Raw genomic sequence first — 26,311 nt, 5'->3', positions numbered from 1 at the left:
CTCCTCCTCCCGCTCGCTCTCTCTCTTTCTCCTCCTCCCGCTCGCTCGCCCTCCTCCGCTTGTGCTCGCTCGCCCCCTGTCCCCACCTCTCTCCCCCTCGCCCCCTCTCCCCCTCCCCCCTCCCCCTTCTCTCCCTTTCCCTCCCCGCTGTCCCCCCACCCCTCCTGTCTCCTCTGCACACCCCGCAAACCTAGTCCAGTACAGTATCACAGCACTTTCATCTCATTCTAAATTTGTGGGATATTTGTATGTTTAACAGAAATGCTGAGTTCACTTACAAAAGTGTCTCAACATCAAAGTAGTAAATCTTTCAAACAAATCACCATTTAAGTGAAATGTGACCAGGTGCTATATAAATGAAGATTGTTTTTGTTGTTTGTCATTTTCTCCCTATTATTCAAAATTAAGAAGGGAGGGTGCAATGTTGGTTTCTTATAGCAAAGTGGCTTATCTAACCTAAGACCATTTTGAAGATTGAAATTTGCCTTGTACACCTCCTTTCACATCAGAGGAAGGAAATGGGGTACTCACATGGGATCTTTAAATTACTTTCTGCAGATTTACAGTCATTTTCCTTCTCATTGAAAATAGTAAAGATGATTTTCCACAGGGTAACAGGAAACCCGTGAGGGGGGAAGAGGAGTAAAAAAAGCTCAGGTGTTTTCACTGCAATAAACTAGGCCGCATGAAATCGCAGTGTTGATGCTTTCGAAAAAGTACTGGGAAGATAGCTGTGGGAAAACAAGATAATCCAGTGAGTTTTGTTGAAGTTATAAAGAAAAGCATGGTGGAAGCTAAAAAGTTGCTGAAGAATGTATAGCCTGATCAGGGATTGGGTGAAAAGTAAGCTTCAATTTCTTTAAAGAACTTACTTGCGTAGGTAAGGTTTACTTGTATACTGCCAGGAGGAGCAGGTACAGAAATTAAGATTTGTTATGGACCAGACCAAACTGCCTCAAAATTTATGAAGATAGTCTAAACCCTGACATTTCCTTATTTTAAAGGTAAATGTTAAGGTGTTGCATTCCCAATGCAATTCAATTGGTCAAACTATTCAACTTTAAACAAAACACACTTTATTTTTACACTACAGCTAACATACAGAAAAAATAAAAGAATTGGCTTAACTGTAACTCTGTTGAAATGCTTAACAAAATAATAGATATATTAACTACTGCCAATGTTCTAATATAGTAACAGCTCAAAAACACACCTTTGGCAAAGGCAAATTTAGTAAGATAGACTGTCTTACATGCAATTCTAGCAACAGGAAGAGAACCCCAGCTTTTGTCTGTAACAGAGTGAGGAATAAGAGCTTCCACGTCCAGCTTCAAGTCCCCAGTAACTGCAGTAAGCTAAAACTAAAAGTTTTCCTTCTGTGAAAGCGTGATCCCAGCCAATTGGGCTGCTTCTGTTGTTCTGACTTGGGGAAAAAAAAAGTCCCAGGGGTGCTCAAGCTGTTTAGTTTATGGCCTTTGAGCAGACTGGTCAGAACCTCGGTCTCAGCCTTTCTTCATTTAAAAAAAAGGACAAAATACACCTTTTAAAGCTATAGAATTATGACATTGGATGCTCTCCACTTGACATAGCTAAAGGATGAATGCTGAGTAACAGTTCCAGAAACCACTAGTCATTGATGCCAGTGAGGTCTTATATGAAATAGTTGTTATATAATTTTTGTCTTCGTCGAACCTTGTGTTTTCTGAAACTTAGTGAATGATTCATTAGATGCAACAAGACACACGTTTCTGGAAGTTGAGTGTTGTTAAAACTGTACAGCAGTACTGAGGGAATAAGGTCTAATTACAGTTTGAATAATACTCGGGTTAGAGCGTATTAAAGAAGATAATACTGGAGAGCTGTGATAGAGTACAGACTTGAATGCATTTTTGAATTTTCTCTTGCCCATTGCACATATATCATCACAGCAGAGATCTCAATGAGTGTATTTGTGCATAGATGCATTGTAAATCAACAGTAATTACAGGAGAATGTACCAGTATGTTAAAAATATTTACATAAAGAATAATTCCAGGTATGCGAGCTGAAAGCAACTAAATTGCCTTCAAGATCTGAGCGTCTTTGACCAAACTGATTACTATTTCAGTCAAAAGGACACACATGTAGTGAGAGATTTCAACATAGCTGCCTTTGTATCTTCGTGCAAATGATAAGTCTTCCTATTTTTAAATAGGATTTTTGATGCAAAATCAATTCTGCAAAAGAAAATGTTGACTGTCAAGCATTAGGTTTATGTAAAGTATCACAGTTATTTATTGGAATGTCATTTGTTGTTTTTAAGCTTTCAGTTTACACAGAACCTCCCACAAACTCTAAGTACATAAGTGAACAGCCTGGTTGGCTGCTCCAGCGGATTATTGTTGTGAGACAAGCATTTGAACCATTTGCAGCTCAATGCAAGGTACTATATTTTCATCCTTTTGTGTTTGCTTGTGCTATGTATTATAGAATTATTTGAACCAAAATATTTGTGCAAGTGTTTGTTAGAGCAAGATTTAAAATGATGTATTTCTTTTGAAATTTCAAAAGTCTGACAGATTCTCTTTTCTGTCTTTTGATTTTTTTTTTCCATCTAACATCCGTGATTATTTTGTTAGAAAAAGCCTGTAGAAATTGTTTCAGTAAAATAAATTTCAAAACCTCTGGTGTACACAGTTTATTATTGAGCTTCTGCAGATCTCCTCACTGTAGCAGCATCAGTATTGGACTGAGCCAAGCAGATGACTTTGAGAATAGGCAAGGGGTGGAAATCACCATTCATGTGCCTAACGAATAAGAAAGATTAAACTTCCACTAAAAAAGAACATTCAACTGTTCTGGGTGCTGCAACAAGTATGACCCTACTTCATATGTCCTGGCTACAATTTATTGATGTATTACAGAGCTTCATAAGGATACAGTATAACCATTAAATATTATTCTATTTTCCAAAATAGAAGCATCTAGGCACATATGAATGAGTACAGCTTTAACTCTTTTTGAAGACAGCAGCATTGGTGGCACTTAGAAGTATCTGATCTGATAAATGTATTGTTTTTACCTAATTTTGGGTTGGTTCTAATGCATTTTCTTACAATCACAGTCAGTCAGGTTGTAAAAACTGATCGGATTTCCAGTTCCTGCCTGTAAAGCCTATTTTATTCAGTATGCACATTTATTGATCAGTGGCTAGAGAGATGAATAAGCAAAAACATGAACAATCACTGTGATTGGCTCAGTTTGTGTTTGATTAACGGTTCTTTTTATATTTGTAAGTTATGGGAAAATTGAATACTGGATTGTGTGGTAATTATTTTCCGAGATTACGAATTATTAGAAATAATTGAAAATGAACCGTTTGGTTGAAATTCATAAGATTTGTTTGAAATTTTCCAGGCATAGTTTGCATATCCAGAAGTACAAAATTTCTATTTGAAATATTTTGACAAGTGCTTAGATTGTTCTGAGATTTGTGATCTTTTGTGTGACGAAGGAGTCAGATGGTTGACTTTGCAGTCCATATAAACTGCTGTTAGATGAGCTAAATATTCATTAACTTTAATCCCTGAAGAAAGTGTAAAATGTACTCCCCTACCATTATCAAAGACTTGAAATGAGACTTATGATAGTATAGGAGAATAGTGTCGAGTAAGTAGATGTGCTGTTCCTACACATGGCCTATCACTCAAAGCTTACCATGACCCAAATTGTTGGATATTCGTGTTTAGTAGTCATCCTCGAAAGAAGTCTGAAATACAAAACTCAAGCTACTTTAGGGCATGAAGGATGTTAAACACTTTGAATGTAGAATAATGCCACTCTAGAGACACTCAGTTTGTTACCAGTGCATTCAAGAAATCAGACAAAATATAAATTGTCAATCAGGTCTGCTAATTAGGAAAATACTTTTAATTTTAAGTGTTAAAAGAGGTGATGTCAATTCTGAGTATCACAGTCATGAATTCTCCCAGCCACAAGATAAGTGGGAATTTCGTCCCAATCTGAATTCAGTATACCCAAATGTAAAGTTGGGTGTTAGTAGGTCCTGCTACAAAAGTTTCACAATTTTAACAGTTCAGCTATAATAAGAAAGTTTAAAAGCTAAGAACTTTAGAGCATGAATATCAAGTAGAACTTTTCTATCTAAAATAAGTGTTTTGATAAATTATTAAAGGAGGCTGTTAAAATGGACACTACAGATGAGTTCATAAGGGAGTTTAGGGACATGATGTGAAGATCAATAGATTGGGTTGATGCCTGTATAATTATCACGTTGGACCTAATAATGTTTACCTGTTCTTAAAACCTATTGAATTTATTGCTTACAATAATTTGTCAGTAAACTATCATTTCTTATTCTTCCATGTGTCGTGAGACTGTTCAATATGTACGCCTGACACATTTAAAGGCACATGCATTTGTGCTGGTGATTGTTCTATTTTCAAATGCAGTCTAATAATTCAAAGTTGCTTAATCCATATATGATTTTGTGTACTCAGTTTTCTTGTTGGTACTATATGAATTTGAATGGCAAGCTTTGTCCTTGTAAATTATCCAATGTGCTATTCATGTTTTTAAGAGCATGTTGTTGCTGCTGAGCAAAGGTCTGTTATTCATGTTTTGGAATATTGGTCACTTAATGAAATTAAAGGTTTTCTGCTAGTCTTTCACTGTTTGTTCCTGTATGGTTTTTCTCATTTATATGGGTTTAAGCATACTTCTGCTCCTTGTTTACATGCTGGAACTGTTGGTGTAGAAAATGGTAGCAATTGTTTAATATTCCTCAGAGGCCTGGCTGTCACTGCCACAAGATAAATTAAGCCTCCGTGTCTTGTAAAAGTATGTTTCACTATCTCTTCACAAATTGCTTCAACCATGCCCAGCACCTGCATCATTGATGTGTCACAACATTTTGTATCTGACACCCTAAAGTTGGATTTTGTTAGCAACAATTAACATTCTAATGACTGTTTATACCAGTGAAGATTAATCAAGAAACTATTCTCCATTTCGTTTCTTTTCTTTTTGTGGCCTTCCCTTGTAGTTATTTCTCCTTGATTCATTCTCTCTCTGATGTTTTGCATTTAAAAGTTCTAGCAGCTCCTAGTGATTTTTTTTGTGACTTCCCATTTCTGTTAAATGGTTAATGACACATGCCTTGTATGTCATTGTCAACATCTATTGACCTGGTGTGATCTATATCAGTCACCATAGCGTAAAGGAATGACAGAAACTGAAATATTTTCGTAACCTATTTACTGCACATTTTCATCCTTGAAATGGATTACTATATTTCAGATGGCTTAGCAAGCTTTATTTTTTTTTTCATGTTTTGTTTATTTCATCAAAAATGCCCTATTATTGGACTGTTTTCTACCCTTTCCAACGAACCAGCCACCTGTTAGCTGCTAGCACCTACTTTTGAGGAATGCAAAGGGTAAATTTAAGAGCCTCAGAGGAGCTGATTATTTAAAATCGCCATAGATGGATCAGTAATATGTTGAAGTACAAAATGTATGCAAACCTCAACAGCAGACAGGATCATTTCATCTGTACTAGTCATCATTACAATTTTTTTCTAATCAACCTTTCAGAGATGTTATTAGACACTTGTGGAGCAGGTGAGAATTGAACTTGGGCCTCCTGGTCTAGGGGTAGGGACACCAGCACTGTGCCACAAAAAGATATTTGTATGCACCCAAGAAGCAGACTAATGAACTTCATAACTTTGAAACACCGATTTGTTTTAACTGTCACATCAGCTTGGTAAAATTATATTCCAGCTGTTAGTTAAGCCTAGTTTAGAAAATGGAGGATGTTGATGACAGAAACATGGGCTTATGGCCCTGTGATGCACTGTATGACCTAGCTTGCATGAACGCATTTAAAATATCATTATCAGTTTTAGGAAACTGTTCAAATCAACAAAAATAATTTCCATTTAATAGTTCCTTCATTTACAAATTATTCCAAGGTGCTTTGTGGGCACCATTAATTAACATTTGATGTCAAGCCACAGGAGGAGACATCAAGACAGGTAACCAGAAGCATGTCAAGGAATTAGGCTTGAAAGAATGACTTAAAGAAGAGTGAAAAGTAGGGATTCTGAGTGATTGAAGGATGCAAATCCCGGGCTTAGGATCTAAGCAGCTGAAAATACAACCAAACAATAGTGGGGCAAAAAAATCAAATTTAGGCAGATATGGTCATTCAGGCGTAGAAAATCAGTATGAGAGACAAGTATTAATGTGCGAACTAATAAACTATGGCAGGAAGGAATGGTGAATACAAGTCAGGCAGTGAATGACCCGAGGAGGTAAAGGTTGCAGAAATAACAAAAATACAAAAGTGAGCCTCTATCTGAATCATAGAATCCTTACAGTGTGTAAACAGGTCAATCAGCCCAACAAGTCCACACCGCCCCTCTGAAGAGCATCCCACCCAGATCCACCCCTGCCCTGTAACTCTGCATTTCCCATGACTAATCCACCTAATTTACACACCCCTGGAGACTACGGACAATTTAGCATGGCCAATCCACCTAACCTGCACATCTTTGGACAGTGAGAGGAAACCAGAGCATCTGGGCGGAAACCCATGTAGACACGGAGAATGTGTCAAGCTCCACGTAGACAGTCACCCGAGGATGGAATTGAACCCAGGTCTCTGGTGCTGTGAGGCTGCAGTGCTAACCACTGAGCCACTGTGCCGCCCCAAAGTTGCCTTTGAAGCAAAGCGGATAAATGACCGAGCAAATAAAATTAAATATGTATGATCTATTAGCCATTATAAAGCCATGGCTGCAGGATGACTTAGTTAGGGCTCTGTATGTTGATTTGGACAGCGCATTTAGAAATACCAGGAACCTAGGGAAGGTGGAGTGCTGGCTCTGTTAGTTAATAATGGTACTAGCGCAATGGAGAGAGATGGCCTAAATTCAGGAAACCAGGATGAGAAAGAAATCATATTATATGGTTAGGAAGCCAATTGGATAGCATTGTACAAGAAAATGAAATTATAGAATCTTAAAAAAAAAAAGTCTTCATGGAACTATCAGTCTATAACTATGATTAATTGAGGATTTCACTAGCTAGGCCAGCACTTATTTCCCTAATTGCTCTGGCGAAGGTGATGCTGAGCTGCCTTCTTGAACCATTGCAGTTCATATGGTGTAGGTGCACCCACATCGCAGATAGGAACGGAGTTTCAGGATTTTGACCCAGTGACAGTGAAGGAACAGCAATATAGTATCCCGTCAGGATGGTGTGTAACTTGGAGGTAAACTTGCAGGTAGTGCTGTTCCCGTGCATCTGTTTCCCTTGGCGTTCTGGAAGGAGGTGGTTGTTGATTTGGAAGATGCTATTGAAAAAGCCTTGGTGACTTACTGCAATGGGATGATACACACTGCTGCCACTGTGCGTCAGTAGTGGACAGAGAGATGAACTGTGCTCATCTATACAAAATGGAGAGTATTCCATCCCACGTCTTCCTTGCATATTGTAAGTAATGGACAAGCTTTTGTTCTGTGTATTGGCTTTGTTTCTGTTACTGCAGTCTGCCCACTTGTTCTCAGTACTGTCTTGCTTGAAGCTGATGTAGGAGTGCTACCGAGATCCTTGCATATCCTGGCACTTGTATTGAATTGGCTGCTGAATTAAAGCAAAACCTTTTGTTAACAGATGGCTTGATCCCACTTGTACGCATACAGGATAGATGTTAGTTTAGCAATGACCACACAAATCCAGTTTTAGAGTCAGAACTTATAAAGAATTCTTGGTGTTATTAAGAGAAGGAAGGATCCTGACCCGAAACGTCAGCTTTCCTGTTCCTCTGATGCTGCCTGGCTTGCTGTGTTCCTCCAGCTCCACACTGTGTTATCTAGAATCTTAACATGTTTGTTTTGAATTCTGCTATTTTAGCTGCGAGATTAAGAAACTTAAAATTCCACTAGCTTGGAAGTAACAGAATGTTGTATGGGCACAGTAACTGCTCCTCCCTTGATGTTGGTGACAATTGTACCTGACATACAGTTAATAAGAAAAAGTTTAGATTTTTACAGATTTATTACAAGCATGCACGGTTTAATAAAGGCAGCAGCCAGAAATTCAAGGCTGGTGACAGTAGACAGCAAGAATTTTAAATGAGAAAACATTTAGAACATAGCATGATATTTGAAGGAATGACCGAGGGGACGAGTTATAATGAATGCTGCACACCGCTATGATTTTAGCTGGGTCAGATAGGACAGTGTAGCCAAGAGGGAGGCTTTGGTGAAGGTCATGGTGCCCCCAGCTCTGAATCAACTTCCAGTCAAATTCAAAAATTACTTGGTCTGGGAATGTTGATTAAGAAAAGGAATCCCCGTTTACTTTCTTTTGAATAGCTCCCCGGGATCCTTCAAGTCCATTTTACAGGTTGGGATGTTGCTTTTTTGAATCTCATTTAATATATTCTGGAGTGGAGTCTCAGCCAAAATCTTCTGACTGAAGTGAGATTAATATTAGTGGAGCTCACACTTTCTTACTGGAATTTGAGTCTCATATACAGCCCTCAAACAACTTCTGGAGCACTGTTTTCATTGAGATACAATTATTAAACCAACTAATCAGACTTGATTTCCTGATCTGCTAACAGCAAAGTTTTAATAATTCTATTTCTATAAAGAATATAAAAATATCTGAATCAACATGGTGTGTTACAAAAATAAAGGGAGCTAAGTAGTTCTCCAACTGTCTTGTCCACGTGTTCGTGGTTGCATTCAGTCTTTCAATGAATTTGAGAACTATGGTATGAATCCTAAAATGATGGCTTTGTTTAGAAAGAATGTAAAATCAAAGGCTTGTAGCTATTTGTAACATCTGTAGTATGCAATAAATGAATTGCTACAAGATTTTAACCCAGTTTCTTTGAGAATAATAACTCTTCTAATGTTTTAACATTTTGAGGACATAGTAACATACTGTGAGCATCACAATGCAGTGAATCATGCCCAGTCTCCTTTTATTTACATATGTTCATTCTGTGCTTGCTTTGTGTCTTTTTTTTTAAATTTGAGATATTGATTTGCAAAGAATTGTGGTAAATGGATTTGCCTGAACAGAGAGTGGCATAACTGTTTCCCTGCTAAGAATTCACAAACAAATTCTATGAGCAGTAAGATCCTTGTAATGAGAGTGAAGAATAGCAGATTCCGCTTGAAGGATTTTCATCCTTAGAGCATCTCAAATGACAAATTTAAGTGCGTTACAATGTCAAGTTCCAATACATTGTTTGTTTTCTCTCTGCGAAGCCTGTACAGAACTGTTTTAGAATCTTCTCTTTGTACTTGTAGGAAAAAAATTCAGTAAAGTATATTTTTTTAATTAAAAAAGGCAGTTTATTGATTTTTTTTTTTTAAGTAGCCTTGCAATAAAACAAGACATGAGTTTCCTTTTCATTTCCCTTGCATTCACTTTCAAATCATGTAAATAGTGGGAAAACAATATGGGTTGTATTTACCTCACTAAAATATGTGACATATGAAAAGGAGATATCTGACATACTGAGTGCATTAGAACCTAAATACCAGCAAATAACAAATGAAATTTGTGACTACATTTTTTATGTGAGGGTGAAACATTGGCTAAGATGCCAGAAAAGCTCCTTGTTGTAGTGTTATTTGATCTAGCTAATAAAATTTTGGCCTCTTTTCATGTTTGCTGTCTGACTATAGAGCATTCCTTTTCTCCTGCACTGAAGTGCCAGTCTCAATTCTGTATTCAAGCTTTTAAGTGACTTATTTTGAGTATTGTTCTTTTAATACAGAATAATGACTTTATTTGATTTGGGTGACCTGTGTAATTAGGTTAAATATGTTGTCTGGGCAGAATGCTTCTTTGAATTATGGAAAATCTGAAGGATTAGGCATGTGATGAGAATTGTAGATCTGGGCCAGCAAGGGTTTCCCTGCTGAACCAGAGATAAAATGAATCTTGGAATCATAAAATCTTGTGATTCTATATATGATCTACCTGACAAAAAACAACAAACTTTATGTATGTCACACCTTTCATCACATTTGGGTGCATTTCATAGCCAGCTAAGCACTGTTGAAGTGCAGCACTACAATTTGATGACATGAGAGTCAGTTGGCTATGTTAACAGCTATGTTAAGTGCTTAATCATTTTATTTTTAAATACATGAAGGAAAGTTGTTATAATACAACTGCGGATGCTGGAAATCTGAAACAAAAATTACTGGAGAAACTCAGTAGGGCTGGCAGGATCCGTGGAGAGAAAGCAGAGTTAATGTTGTGGGCCCAGTTCTGAAGAAAGGTCACTGGACCCGAAACGTTAACTCGGGTTTCTCTACAAGGATAAATGTTAGTCAGACCATGAAGAGAGTGCTTTTTTTTTTGCCTCAGATAGTGACAAGAAATCTGCTACAGCCACCTGAAATGGCAGATGGGCCTTGGTATTATTGTCGCCTCTGAAAGTACTGTAATCCCTCAGTGCTACATTGAAATACCAGCCAGATTGTGTGGTTCAGTTTTCCATTTTGCAGTGCCTCCATTTCATTGTACACAGTTAAGTCCCTGTGTTCTCGTCTTTTCTTAAACTGTTTTAATTATTGTTTAGAATGACTGAGTGTTTTTAGACTTCCATGTGGATGGTGTCAATGTGTCTTAAATTTCAGCTGGTCAACCCATTATACTAATTTGTCTCTGATCTCCAAAAGTCACGTAGGTCCTCTTCATCCCAATTAGTGTGCTCCTTATTTTTATTTTCTTTTGTAATTTAGATATTACATGCACTAACTCAAAGCTAGATTTTCTTTTGCATGTATTTGTATACTTTTTGGCAAAGAACAATGGTCCTGATGCTGACACCATTACTTAGATAATTTCAAGTTCAAAGAAAATCTTCTAAATACTAGTTTTTCTTCTGTCCTTTGAACTTTCTCCCTCTGCTGTCACTTTCATTTTAGTACAGTACACCTCCATTTTATCAATAAGCTGTGTATATGGTACCACTCTAATGCTCCTGGAAAAGTCATATGTACACATTCCTTTATCAGTTCATCTGTTACTTTGTCAGAAGCTCTTAAATTGTTAGACACAATTGCCTTCTCCTAGTTTATGTTGGTTTGTTATTTATTAATCCATACTTTTCTATGTAAATATTAATTTTATTTCGATCTTGAAGGGAGGCCGAGCCATAGTGGTAATGTCACTGGACCAACAAGCCTGAAGCCAATGTCAAATTCTGGAATATTGGTTTGAATCCCATCACAGGAGATGATGAAATTTGAATTCACTAATATCTGGAGTAGAGTGCTAGCCTAATGGCAATCATGTAACCGTTGTCAGTCTTCATAAAAACCCATCTGGTTGACCAATGACATTTAGGGAAGGAAATCTGCCATCTTTAACTCGTCTGGCCTATGTGTGCCTCCAGACCAATAGCAATGTGGTTGACTCTTAACTCTTCTCTGCAATTAGTGATGGGCAATAAATGCAAGCCTAGACAGTGCCACCCACTCTGTGAGTGAGTTTTTAAGAAAAGCAAAACTTACCTAATGGCCACTGCCAGTGTTAGTTAAGTGGTCACCTGCTTTTTCTTCTCTTTGTAAAGCAAAGTGATGTGATATGAGTAAATCCTCTGGCTTTCAACGCAGTTTCCATAGCCAAGGATGCTGGCTACATCGTGATCAGGGCCTCTGCTGTTTCCTCTTCCAGTTTCTTCAGAATTCTGAGTTGCAGGTGATCAGGCCCATTGCCTTTTCCTTCATGAGTTTCACCAGATGTTTAAAATATTACTTCTTAATCAGTAATTAAACGTATTTAGTTACTCCAGCTTTCCCTCATATACCTAACCATATTCCTACTACCACAGTTTTTAGTCAGACAAAAAATGGGAAAAGTTTTCATTGAAATTCTTCTGCCTTTCCTTCATTCTGGAAATTGGTTATCTTTTTCAAATCCTGTTCCTACTCATTAGCTGTACACATCAACTGTTATACTCCTAACAAATTTATAACAGCTCTAGGCTTCCTAGCATATCATTTCTCTTCTGAACATTTCAATCTATTTTGTTCCTCCTCTGAAACCTCTGCATTACGTTTAACACTAAATGTGTTTAAGTCACATTTTAATTTCCCTTTCCAGCCAAAATACTCAAATTCCCATTACAAGAGCCTTTCATTTACCAAGCATTTTTCATTTTTATTTCACTTCCAGTATGTTCAGTTTTCATTTCTGCCTGCACAATACTTTTCCTAGTACTGATAAAATTACATTTGACATGGTTTCATTTTTTTTTTCTATAGGGTGTATATAATGTTATGAAAAATAGTACAACGAATATGATTGCATTTGGGAAAGGTAAGTGTAGCTTTTCTTTTTGGTTTTGTTTCCCTCTTAGCCTGAGGATACTAACGCCAATTGGAGCAGGCCCACTTTGGTCCTGATTGAGGCTGACTAGTTCAGCATTTATCAATCCTGGGTCTTACTGGCTCATGTGACTCAGCTCCAGCTTGTACACTACTTGTTAACCCATCGACAACGGAAGGGAAATGCATTCCCTTAACAAATGTTGATCACCGGATTCTGTTTGCGTGACATCTGAGCATTAGATTTTTGATTGCTCATTTATATCGCATCAGCTGAAGCACAGTGCGACTAAATGTTGGAAAGGAAAAGTTCTAAAACAATTTAATTTATGAAAAGATAGCTCTGGCTTGGAACTAAAATCTTTGACCACATATGTGACATACTGACCTGGAACAGTATTGGGAAGAATATTAACTACTGTACTTCTTTTAAAATCTTGAAAGCTGAAAATTTTTTTTTATAACCTGAGTAAAAAGCCAAAGTCCTTATTATGAGATACTAATGTTGAAAAGGCAGAGGTGTGATTAAATCAAGATGCAGTGCTCATGTGACAGGCTGGTGTTCCAAAAGCCCAAGATGATGGAAGACTGAGGGAGGGAAAGAATTCCGCAATTTAATATTAAGGAAACGATTACGTTGAGGAGGAGGAAGTTCAGTGAGCATTTTAACATAGAATAAACAGAGGACAAAAGATTGTTTAGAATTACACATCTTATGCCCAGCAAGAGTAAGAATGGAAAGCAGAGAGATAATGTCTGTAACAACAATATATTGCAAAAGAAAGGCCAGCACGATTTTTTAAAAACAAATCAGTTAAAATAATTTTGACTTTTTTTGATAAGGGAACTGAGATAGTTGATGAAGATAATGCTGTTGATGTGGCCTACATGGGCTTTCAGAAGGCATTTGATAAAGTGCCACACAGACTTGTGAGCAGTGTTAGAGCTCATAAAATAAAAGGGGTTGTAGCAACATCAGTATGAACTCGGCTGAGTGATGAGAAGCACATCATAGTGGTGAACAGTTGCATTTCAGATTGGGTGAAAGTTTACAGCAAAGTTCCTCAGGGATCAGCGTTGGAACCCCTGCTCTTTTGGATATATAATGAATGATTTAGATATTGGTGTACAGGGCACAGTTTCAAAATTTCTGAATGATGTGAAACTTAAAAATTGCGCACCTGGAGGTAAACAGTGTGGAGCTTCAGCAGGGTGTAGCCAAGTGTGTGAAATGGGCAGACAGTTAGGAAATAAACTTAAATATGGCGAAGTGTGAAGTGATTAATTTTGGGAGGAAGAACGTGGATAGACAACATTAAAGAAAGGAATACTATTCTGAAGGTGGTACAGGAGCAGGGGAACCTGGTGTATATGTGTGTAGATCATTGAAACTGGTAGGCAGGTTGAAAACAAGGTTAATTATGCATACGGCATCCTGGTCTTTATCAACATAGAGTGCAAAAGCAAAGAAGTTATATTAAACTTGTAAAATAAACACTAGTTCAATGTCAGCTGGTATATTGCACCTGATCCTAAGCTCTGCACTTGAGGTAAGATGTGAAAGCATTAAAGAGAATGTAGAAAAGATTCATGAAAATGGTTTCAGGAGAGGAACTTAAGTTACATAGATTTGAGAAGTTGGAACTATTCCTGGAGAAGAAGAGATTGAGATTTCCATTAAGATATTAAAAATCATAAAGAATTCGAACAGAGTAGTTGAGGAAAAATTGTTCCCATTGGTGAAAGGATCAAGAATGAGAGGGCACAGACTTAAAGTTGTTGGTAAAAGAAGCAATGGTGACATGAGGGAAACCTTTTTCACACAGTGAGTGGTTAGGTTGTCTCTGTGATAAGAAACACAATTAAAGGGCATCAACCAAGACCATTAACTTAGATTCTCTCCGTGGGTACTACTGAGCTGCTAAGTTTTCTAGCCTTTTTTGGTCTTTAATCGAGTTTCCACAAGGTAATATAAAAATATAACTTGTCCCACTCTCCTCGGAGGTGGAATAAGTTCAGCTATCAAAGTTAGGAAGCAAGTAATGTTGAGAAATTTGAGAGGTATGTTAAAATTTTGATAAATTAAATGAGCATGACTTTCATAGCCCACTGAATATTTAAGTTGAAGATCTCCTCATTGTTTATAATGAAGAGATTTATATGCTCATTATGCTTCATGATACATTGTGATTAAAGAAGTGGTTATGTATGTAGAATTTGTGCAGTTGGAAACAAATATGCGATTTAAAGTGGAATTGTCTGCAAAAGTGTAAATTGTGAATGGACAGAGAGATAGAGTGCTGCTTCAGGAGCCCTTGAGATGGTAAAATTAAAAGTGCAGAGTGAAGCATTGTATGCTGTAACATTAGTCCACAATTCTGTCAGTAACTTCCATGATTGACATAGAGATATAACAAGGAAAATATTCATCTTTTTCTTCTTCTAAGATGCCTATATCTTTCTCAAGGATCCACCTGAAGGATTCTTCCCAAGAGTGGGTGTGATAACAGTATCTGGATTGGCTGGATTAATTCTAGCATCAAGAGGTAAGTAGTGAGCATGAAACAGCTTTAACTCCTTGGATATTGATTCACATAAATTCAGCTAACAAGTTTGAAATAGTTGTGGCTGTCCATCTATTTTCACAGAATCAAGGGTGGTTACAAGGGTTTGGGCCCATTCAAATCCATACTGGCTCTCAACTAGAACAGTATAGCTTGTCCCACTCTTCTGTTGTTTCCCTATACCCCTGCAGTCTTTTGTCTGTCCAGGTTCTTACCCTATTCCTTTTTGTAAACCACAATTAAATCTACCTGAACAAGTGTGTCAGGTGATGTACACTGCTTTTTAGAAAATGTCTTTCCTGCTGTTGCCTTTGGTTGTGTTAACAATCATCTTAAGTTTGTATCGACTTCTGGTTCCTGATCCTTCTGCAAATGGACACAACATTTCTCTACTTGTGCTGTTTAGATCCTCGTGATTTTGAAAGCCTGCCTCAAATTTCCTTTCCTCTTTCCTCTTTTTCTTCTGTGAGTAGAACAACCTCAGTTTCTCTAATCTATCCACATAACTGAAGGCCTGCATTCCTGGAACCATTCTCATCAGTTTTTTCTGCAGCCTGTCTAAAGCTTTCATACTCTTCCAAAAGTGCTGTTCTCCAAATTGGGCAAACCAGTCTTGAGGCTGAACTAGAATTTTATAGTGGTTTTATGGTTCACCATTATGTATAGCCAAAGTGGCACAAAAGCAACCCTTTAAGCCCATGCCAGCTGTCTTGTCGGCAATCTCCCATGCATCCATAAACTTGTAGTGCATTTCCTCAAGTGTTGACTCAATTTGCTTTTGAAATCACTGATCACCTCTTTCTCCACCTCATGTGCAGAAAGTTCCAGACCATTTCCACTTGCATAAAAACAAGTTTGTCCCCACATCCCTTGCCCAGAGCTTTAGATCTATGTCCCCTGGTTTCTATGTCACTAGCCAGTGGGAAAACATCAGTTTAAAAAAAAAGTAAAATATTAACTTTTATGATCCGTATAACTTTTAGTTTATAACTTTGACAACTTTGAGGGTAAAAAATGCCACACCCACGGTTGCAAAGCCCATTTAATATTTCTTGCTTTGTATCTAATGCCGCTTTTTATAAAGCCAGGATCCAGTATGCCTTTTTAACCAGTTTCTCAGGCTATTTTGTCACTTACAAAGATTTTGTACTTCTACCTCTGGAGAGCTCACACTCTGGTTAGAATTGTTCTCTTCAAATAATATTGCCATTCATCGTTCTTCCTATTAAAAGATACCACTTTTCACCATTGCATTAAATTTCATTTGACCTTGTCTTTGTGCCTTTGAAGTGTGTCATTACCCTCCTCATAGTTTGCAATACTTCCAAGATTTGTGTCATCTGCAAATTTTGAAATTATGCACTGTACCAAATCTGGTTTATTAATATAAGTCAAGAAAAGCCAGTGGCCTAGTACAAACCACTGGAGCCCTGCTGTCTGGCCTGGATTTTCATCCTTGGGGCAGGTGGTTGGATCTGGGAAAGTTCGTGGCTCGTCCTGTTCACCTTCAGGCAAAATGCCAGGAAAAATGGAATTTTCATTCCTGGGTGGAGAACAGGGTGCTAACGAGAGCTAGGCCAGCTGACCCTGGAGAAGTAAAAGGTTGGAGGTAGACACGGGCAGACAGGTATGTAGGCAGGCTGTTTTTAAAAAAAAAAGGTCTGCCTCAATACCCAAATGAGTCATTTTCCCCAAGTGGCCTAATGTTTACGGCCATAAGAATTGATTGTAATTCTTTATGTTTAACTTGAGATTGAAACCATACAATTTGCACAATCCTCTAACTTGACTAAGAATAATTAGAAAGAACCAGTATGAGTTTTGATGCATTAGTCAATTGCACTTTCTTTCAGAAGAAAGATAACATTATTTAAAAGCTTAATTGCATCAAAATGCAATGACTTGGAAGTTTCTACTGACATCCATGTGAAATGGTGTTTGGATAATGATTGGTAATTATGGTATCAGACATTCTCTGCAGGTGGTACATCACCTAGAAATGAGATTGCATTTTTCTAAACCTCCGTCACAATTCTAGCTTCTCAAAATGCTTTAAGGTCAACAACCAATCTTGAAATGTCGTGACGTTTGAAATGTCAGCAATATAACAACCTACATCATAATTTTTTTCTCCAAGGTTACCTCAAACACCAATGAAATCATTGACCAGGTCATCTACTTTAGTCATATGGGATGAAGGGTGAATATTGATTCGGACTGTGGGGAGGCTCATTGCTCCCCTGATGGTATCATGGGATATCTAAGGGTCTTGGGGTGCAGTGGTAATGTCCTTATCTCTGGCCCAGGAGGCCTGGGCTCGAGACCCACCTGCTCCAGAGGTGTCTATAACATATCTGAACAGGTTGATTCATAATATCTACCACGGGATCTCTTTCCTAAGGAAAGGGAGGGCTAGATTGCACGTCTCATCTGAAAGTCTGAAAATGCACCATCTACTCCATGCTGCGTGAAAGGGTCAACTCACATATTTGCTGAAATTTCTGAAGTGAGACTTGACTTCATAGCATTTTCTTACTCATAATCCTTTACTGATTAAGCCCGGTTCCATCTCACTGGAAGGATTCAGAAATTGAATCTATGTCAGCTGCTCAGTTTCATTTGAGGTATTAATTTCTGATGAACTATGATGTTAGTTTTTCCAATTTGATGACAAAAATTGAATCAGAGGCACCATCAGAAAGGGAATCTGACTGCTTTTTAGCTAGATTTGCTGCAAGATTTGTTTACCAGTCAGTCAAGAATTAATTAAGTTGTCAGAAATGTTTGCATGCTGAAAATTGCTTCATTTCAGCTGTTTTAAAAAAAAAAGCAGTGGCTTTCAAGGTGAAATTATCAAGCAATCAACCCAACACCACTATAGTGCATCAATTAGCATAAAGGCCTGGATTGCAAACCTGATGAGAGCAGCTAGCCTAATTGTTGTAGTGTGCTAATGTTCAAAAAGACCCCTGGAAGTTTATACTGAGAAAAATAAGTCACGTAATTAAGAATGAAGGAGGTAGAGCCCAAAATCAAAGTGAAAATACAGGACAAGGTGTTTTTAACTGAGCGGCTGACTGTGAGAAATGGCTTGCAATGACTTGACGAAACTGTTGCTAAAGTGAGCTAAACAGAATAAGGATATTTATGAGTGACTTGGAAGGCTTATATTAAAGTTGTGACAGAGGTGAGGGAAACCTGAATAGGAGAAACAGAGTGTTTGAAGTTGACATGCCCCCAACCATGACATCACTACAACCAGTACACAAATGCTGGTCTTCTGTGTTCGTACTACTGATGCTTATTTCTTTTTTTAAAGTTGATTCAGTTTGCAGCTTGGCTTAGCTGAAATTTGGCTTCAAGAATCTTGAAGTTATCTTCCTGTGCTGTTTTATTTGCCCTAATTGATTTAAATCTTCTTAGGATCACGGGTTAAGAAGATGGTATATCCTGCGGGACTTGCAAGTGTGGGAATGGCCATTTGTTACCCTCAACAAGCCATTTCAGTGGCAAAGGTAATAATAATGATAAGATAATATTTCCCTCCACCTGAGTGTAATTTTAAGTGTTACTTTTCGGTTAATTTAATGATTGTAGGACTATTCAGTGTTGAAAACATTGAGGATTGGGAAAAGAGTTTTACAAAGTAGTTGGACACGCTTGCCAAGCCACATGTATCTTGAATTTTCCATGTAATAATACTTACGATGAAGATTACTCAGACCTATGTGAACTCTCGACTTTTTCCTTCGGAAAATGAATAATTTTCATTGTACCATATGATAAGCAATGAATCAGTCTGCTCTTCAGATGGAGCTGTAACCCATTGGACAACAAATTATAATTACTAGTAAGTAATATTGGAATAATTTGGACTGAAATAAATTGGGTAAGGTTGAAACTATCTTCAGTTGGAACAAAACTTTTTAAAGAAGAAACAACTTTTGCTCAGTTGACATTGAAAACATTTCTTTATGGTTAAACAACAATTTACATGGATATCAAGAAAAAACATCTTTTGACAGAGCTGTATAAGGAAAGATCAAGAAAGATGCCTGATTGCTTGAACAGAGAGCTTTGTCAAAATACTTCCAAAGAGGACAGGGAAGTAGAGAGAATGGCAAAGATTAGGGTCATCAATACAGCAGTAATTAAAAGTACAATGAGGAAGAGGCCAGAATTTGAGCAGCATCCAGCAGTTGCTGTTTGTACTCGGAATGTTTTATTTGCTCTTTCTTAGACCAGTCGGAGTTTCACTGACGTTTTGTTTTATCAGCATTTTTATTTGGCATGTAACTAAGCATTTTAAAATCCCAAATCATAGTCTGAATTTTTACTCTAATTTTATTAGAAAGCTTGACAGAGGGTGTTTCAATTTGCCAGCCATGTAAGGACAGGATAATGTTTGCAATTAGATTCAGCTTCAAGCAGCAGAATTGTTAACATTATGCTTTTCTTTTAGTTTTCTGGTCAGAAGATGTATGCTGTCAGCCAGGGGAGTTATGAGGCAGTTCGATCTCTCTGGAAAAGAAGTAGTGAAAAGAAAAAGGAAGACTTGGAGGTAATTTAGATTTCTGTGTACAATAGTAATTGAACATAGCATTAAAACAGGATAAAATGTATAAATTGTTTAGATATTAAATATTCACAATTTTCTGACATGACAAGTATAGCTTGCAACTAATTACAGATTTACTATTTTAGTTTGCATTTACGTTTTTTTGTGTGTGCTTTGTGGTGCGTCACTTGACATTCTTATTAAAATTGTTTTGGTATCTTTATTTTAATTACAAGTTTAGCCTGATGTGTGAGAAAACAGGCCTTTTAATATGCAAGTGCAAAGCATAAAGTGACCCTCAATTCAACATTGGCTCTGTTGCCTTGTTGCTATTAAAGTGGGCATTGGATTCATTCCTGAACCTAGCTTCTTTGTACCTGATAGCTCTTTGTTCCTCACTCATTGTTCTCTCTCGTCCCCCCCATTCTTATAAAAGTGATCACTGAGTTCTATTAAGAATCTATCCACCGCCATTTTTGATGAATCAGTTATGCCAGCACTGAACAGGATCTCTTCAGTACTTCCGGTTCCGAACCAGCAGATGCATGAATATGGTCTTTGCTTTCATTCTCTTAACCTATCCTCCCGCATGCACATTTCATTACCTGTGGTGCAGTTTCTCACTGATTTTCCCATTGTATGGGCATCAGCTGAAGAATATTAAGGACAAGATTAAAATATTATCAATCAACATTGTACAGTTTTATAACTAGATTTTCTTCAGCTGTTTCATTGATTGCACAAAGGACATTGAAAGAAGAAGGGGCAATGTATGTGATATGATGGCATGTGGAGTTCAGGAATGAATCTCATTTGCTAGTTAAAACACAGTGGATCCACAGACAAAATATTAATGGATCTAGGAAATGCAGCCTGAGGGTCTGGGTACCTTCACCATTAAAATGTCATGATCAAGTTCATAGAATAATAAAGCCCTAGAAGACTAGAATTCAAGGGGCTGGGAGTCCTGCTTCAGCTATTTAAACTGGTTAAACCATAACTCAAGTACTGGGCACTGTATCGTAAAAAGGATAGAGGGAGTGTGATGTGGATTGTATTAGAATAATACCTGGATCCAAGGGTTGAATTACACGGAGAGATTACACAGACTAGGCTTGTAATCCCCAAAATTTAGAAGGTTAATGGTGATTTGATTGAAGTTCAGATATTTTAGGAGAACAGATAGTTGTAGACGGACAGAAATTAATTTTGCTCCTTGAAGAGTCTAAGATTAAATTGCATTTTCTAAAAATTTTGTGTTTGACATTTCGGTGGTAGTAGAAAATCTGCAAACGACAATTGATATTAAATCATTGGTAATTTTAAAACTGAGATTGATAAGGTTTTGCTAACCAAAAGTGCGAAGAGATATGGAACAAGACAAGCATATGGTGTTGGAAAGCAGATCAGACAAGATTCCATTGAAAGACTGAACAAGTCTACTCCTGTTCCTGTCAGATGTCAAACATGGGGTAATTCAACGTGTTGAACTTGTAGAAAACATAATTTCAGAAGGGATGAGATGTGAGAGTGTTCATCGGTACATTGACTCTTGGTCTTTTGAGTGTAGCAATGTTTATAACATTTTATAAATCCAAAGGATAAGATGACTCTATGACTTGGTATTAATTATTACTTTTTCAACGAGTGCTCATTTACTACTGAAAAGGATGTCAGTAAATGTTACATGCCCGTGGCTGATGTCCTTGTGCCAGCATTGTTTTCCTCCCTACCCCTAGCATTCTTGGAGCTGACTAAGTTGCTTTGGAAGTCTGTGTTAATCGGACTCATTTTTATTTGCAAGCTTGCCCAAGGTGCTAGATAATGTCACTGACAATTAAATCACTGTTTTTCTTCCTTTACCACTAATGACAAATGTGTTTTACGCAATTATCATCAATGCAAAACTGAGATCTTGTCCAAAGTTTTCCAATTGTATCACTATGCACTCCCCTTCATATACTTCCAGGCTTAAATAACTTTCCATTTCTGTGACCTATTGTTTATTTTGCTGAGCAAGTTTGACAAATTTGCATTAATTAATGCTAAATTTTGTAATTATTCAATTGAAATTTAAAATTCTTTCAATCAGGGTGATTAAGTGAGGTTGAGAATGCAATCGTCCAACCCCATTTTTTTAATAGATATAATCAACAACTGACATCTATATACTACTTGTATTGCTTTAGCTCGTTTAATGTAGTAACAGTTTCCAAGAATCTTCTCAAGAGTGTTGTCAAAAAATAACTTTGACAGATGTCAGAAAAGATCACCGAGAGCCCGATCGAAGAGTTTGGTTTCACAAGCATCTTAATGGAAAAGAGAGGCACTGAGAAGTTTAGGGAGAGAATTCCAGAGCTTTGAGCCTTGTTAGTTGAAAGTGGCTGCCAGAATGAGACAACTAAAATCAAGGGCATACATTTGTCAAAAACATGATTATAAACAAAAAGTGAAATATTTTTCCACTCTTGCTAATTAACTGTGATTTTCCTCTAAATGTAGACAAGCCAGGAAAAATTAATGCTCCAAGTTTATTCATTTGAAATTGGCCTGTATATATAAAGAAGATCAAATTGAAGTACTGCCAGAAACTTGAAACAAAGCTTCAAAATGGGGGAATCACACAGTAAACCTGAAAATGTATTGTTACCCGGCTTTTAACTTCACAGGTGTTGAGGGACCTGCCATGTGTTTCCACCCTTTTGTTTTACATTTTTGATTTTTGGTGTTTGCGCTGCATTATTTTTCTTTGTATTTATCCTGCCACCTTGTTCCTTCCTGTAATTTGTGTTTTTAGGCAGCAGGGTAATCTGAGCTCTTCAGTGGTCTAATTGAAGACCTCGAAACATTCCAGAGTTGGTTTTTGTAGCAGTAAATAATTGAACATGAGCCGTTCCTGAATGTTTCTGATGAAACCTAAACTGACAGGAAAGCTTTCCAGCTGCTAATTAGCATTCTACTGCTGTAAACCTGTTTGGGAGCTATGACAACCTGAATAACAATCAAAAATGAAAATTGTTATACTAAGCGGAAGTTCAGTTATATCGTTATGTGCAAGGAGTAATTCCAGTGGACACTCAGAGCATTGGTCGAGAAATCTGGGTGATAATATTATAGCATTGACTTGGCTTGTGCTGTCTGTGAGCACAACTTCCTGAGGGTTTGTGGTGTTGTGGAATTAGCTCATAAAGTAAAGTTGATACAATTGCAATTTTGTTTTTGTGTAATATTTATAGGGTTACCCTCTAAAACATTTGTGAATGGACTAGTACAACTAAACTGGTCAATGGAAAGCATTGCAAGTTGGCAGAAATCAGAGTGTATGGGAAGCGGATGCCAGATTTCTGGTTTACTTACAGTGGATGTTAAAAAGTCCATGAAAATCATCTTTTGATGGAAAAGTATGGCTTTTATTGGCAGTGGGAGTGAGCCAGGGCAGAGACTGTTAAAGTAACTGGAAGTGCCAGTAGTGGACTTTCTATGGAGCAGGATTATTGAAGCTCAACTTTCAGTTGGGAATGGTACTGTCAATAAATTTCTGTGCATGGGTAATCGGGGGGATACAACACAGATTTGACAAGAAACCGAACAAGAAACTTTGTCTTGGGAGGTCAGCCACAAAATTCATTTTATGTTGCGTCCAAGTCAACAAAATTGCCGCATGATTTCTGAAGTGTTAACTGCATCTCGTTGTTTTACTTGTTTGAAATAAACAGTGAGCTAAGTCGACAATTTTATTGTTGATGTGTTAATTCCTCGTTTTAGACCACTAAAGTGAAGGAGGACCAGCCAAAGCAAGAGATACTTGGTGAATTAGAGAACAGCGATTCTCCGCTTGAAGAGGAATTGCCTCAAAAACTACAACAGCCAGAAGTTATCTTTGTGCCAACAGGAGGTACTAACCAGAATTTCTACTTAAAGTTTTTGAGAAGATTTGTAGTTTGGGTTGTGAATGAGGTTGTAGACACGCTGAGCTGGTAGGTTTGGTTGCAAATGTCTCGTCACCCTGCTAGGCTTTACCAGAAGCCTAGCAGGGTAACAAAACTTAACACTTAAAAACAATGTTCAGTCATCGGATCTTGGAGTTGTTGACTATGCATAATACACCACCTAGATGTTCTCCCACAATTAATGTAATTATTAAGTAGTTTAATTAGTTAAGCTATAAATTTAATATAGGACATAAACTTTGTTGCTCCTAGTTTAAATTACTGCCGTGATTTAGTGGAAGAATAAAAACTCTAAATCTTATTAACGGATCCTATTGGCTTGCTGACTTAATGTCTTTGAACATCAGAGAGGGCGCAAGACATAGTGAAGCCTGAGAATTGAACAACTCCTTGTTTTGTAAAATACCAAACAGCATCTTTACTCACTGTGCTGAATCCCCTCACTAGGCTGACTCGCCTCTTAATTACTCTCTAAAAATGATATTGCATTGAGCTGGATCTTGTGTGCCAGCAGAAATTCCAAAGACCAGAGTCAGCCCCTGCTGACGAAGTAACCAGTTCTCATTAGCTATCTAATTTACTACCTGTGTTACCACCACAAGCAGACAGCTTGTTTGCCACTACATTCTGAAATAAATGACCATTAAAAGTTACAGTTAATTAGTAAACTTGACTAGATTTTACAAAGAGATAACACACGTTTCCTCACTTGCCAAGTTCCCTGTTAAATTAGTATTTCACTGAAACAATTTTCCATCAAGCTGGCTTTCATGTTATTATTTTTGCATAAGCAAATACCTTCCATATATAAAATAGTACAAGTTACAAAGACCTGGCTTGCATTATGTCAAGTATATTATGTGCAATTAATTTCTCTACGTATACATAATTTCAATAATAATTGATTAGTTGACCTCTCTCACTATCTCTTCATCTCTAGATTGATCAACTTCTCTTGATCAACTTCTCTTGATCATTTCTGTCTCCCTTGTGTATTCTTTTCACCACTACTCCACAACTATCCTTTGTATCTGGATTGTCATAGGTCATTTGATGCACGATTTTATTTAGATAGAAATATCATACCGTGTAACAGGCAATCTATGGTCCTGCTTCTAAAATACAGCTTGGTGTAAAACTACAGATAAAACTGTACCATCCTGGGGCAATAAACAGCTAAATGTTTAGTAATAGGTAAGTTAAATATCAGATTATTTTTCTATTTCTGTACTTTGTAAAAAAAAAAGAGTACTAATGAAAAGTGTGATCTCTTAATAGATATTTTTCTTAACTCTGAAATATTTGGCTTGTTTTATTAAGCATGATAGAAAATTACTGCTGTGACATCTCTATTTTAAACAGTCACAAATCAATGTTTTGCAATTGTTATGGGGAACGTGTTTCAAAAATTCGGTATGAAATGGCAGCCATCTTTTGTTTTGTTCCTACAACAGAAAAACAAATGACTACACTTGACCCCAAATTGATGGACCATGGTCAGTCAAGTCCTGAAGACGCAGATTTGTACAGCACTCGAAGTTAAGGACACACATGACTGCAGACGCTTACAATATGCTTTCTGGTATTTCAAGGAGTCTTTATTGGAAGTGGAACAAATTTGTATATCCAGAAATGTTGATGACCACCATTTATGCTAAAGTGTGAATTTTTCATTATGCAGTGTGTATTTATTTATATCTGTCAAAATGTGTTGATTATAAACCTGTCTCCTAAAATTTTACATATTCAATTGACACATTTTAATAAAGAAATGAGATTGCTGTTCCTGTTTATACCATATTGTTTAATGGTGTTCGCAACATCTAGAAAATAAATATTGAGTAACTGCAGGAAGGTCATATAGATCTTTATTCCTCAGAATGTATGAGGAGGTCAGTTTCTAGTGAGAGTGATTACTTAGTGATCCAGGAAATGGCAGAGGAGTTGAATAAATACTTTGCATTAAACTTCAAAGTAGAAAATGCTAATAGCATTCCAAAATTGCAAAATATTCAAAGGGCAAAAGAAGAGGAGGAAATAAATACACTATCACCAGAGAAAAAGGTGCTAGGGAAACTAATGGGGCTAAAAGGCCAATGCATTTCTTGGACCTGATGGGATACATTCTAGGGTATTAAAGGAAGTAGCTACAGAGACGGTGGATGCACTGGGAAATCATTGTTGTCGGCAATCACTTGCTATTATGACTGTCCGTCTAGAAAATTCCATGTCTCTGGTCATGCATTCTGTGCGTCCTTGTGTGGTCCTCTAGATGGATGCCTTGTGTAGACATCATTTAACATGGGAATGCTGTTGCACATCAGACACACAGTCCTTGACAGAAGGTAGACCCAGTTTCAGTGGCAAGGAAACCTCGATGACTGAGGACCTTCCAAATGCTGCAGCCTACTTCCACCATTGTAGCCATTGATGTACCGAGTAACTTCAGCTTGGATCACCATTAAGGACTTGTTTCCAATTGCACTTTGTCTGGCTCCTCCCTTCTGACTTTACCATCATGGGTCGCCCTGCAGGTGTTGAGAACTCCTGATGTCATCACTCTTGGGATCAACAAAACACTCCGGTCTCTCCACCACAACAAGGTGGCAGCCCACATAAAGGTACTGGTAGTAATCTTCCAGGAATCCTTAGGTTCTGGAAAAGTCCCGGAAGATTAGAACACTGCCAATGTAACGTATCTATTTACAAAGAAAAGGGGACAAAAACGCAGGTAACTACAGGCCAGTTAGCTTCGGTCTGTTGTTGGGAAAATGTTAGTGTTTCTTATAAAAGATGTAATAGCAAAGCATTTAGAAATATACGTTACAATCATGCGGACTCAGCATAGTTTTATTTAGAGAAAATCATG

The 26,311-nt window shown here is 37.4% G+C and overlaps 1 protein-coding gene across 1 annotated transcript in view; it reads left to right on the top strand.

Annotated features, from left to right (window-relative positions):
* The window catches only part of LOC109934350 (MICOS complex subunit MIC27), a 38,070-nt gene extending 12,835 nt beyond the window's left edge, over positions 1 to 25,235 (top strand). Inside the window, exons 3-9 of the mRNA XM_020533156.2 lie at positions 2,303 to 2,422; positions 12,308 to 12,362; positions 14,818 to 14,916; positions 18,358 to 18,449; positions 19,397 to 19,495; positions 23,258 to 23,387; positions 24,897 to 25,235. Of these exons, the coding sequence (XP_020388745.2) occupies positions 2,303 to 2,422; positions 12,308 to 12,362; positions 14,818 to 14,916; positions 18,358 to 18,449; positions 19,397 to 19,495; positions 23,258 to 23,387; positions 24,897 to 24,985 (684 nt within the window). The 3' untranslated portion in view covers positions 24,986 to 25,235. The remainder of the gene's footprint in view (positions 1 to 2,302; positions 2,423 to 12,307; positions 12,363 to 14,817; positions 14,917 to 18,357; positions 18,450 to 19,396; positions 19,496 to 23,257; positions 23,388 to 24,896) is intronic.
* Positions 25,236 to 26,311: the final 1,076 nt, after the last annotated feature.

The sequence above is a fragment of the Rhincodon typus genome, chromosome 14 (assembly GCF_021869965.1).
Source record: "Rhincodon typus isolate 14 chromosome 14, sRhiTyp1.1, whole genome shotgun sequence".
Lineage (NCBI taxonomy): Eukaryota > Metazoa > Chordata > Chondrichthyes > Orectolobiformes > Rhincodontidae > Rhincodon > Rhincodon typus.
The sequence above is the reverse complement of the archived record's forward strand: the minus strand, read 5'-3'. Positions and strand labels throughout refer to the sequence as shown.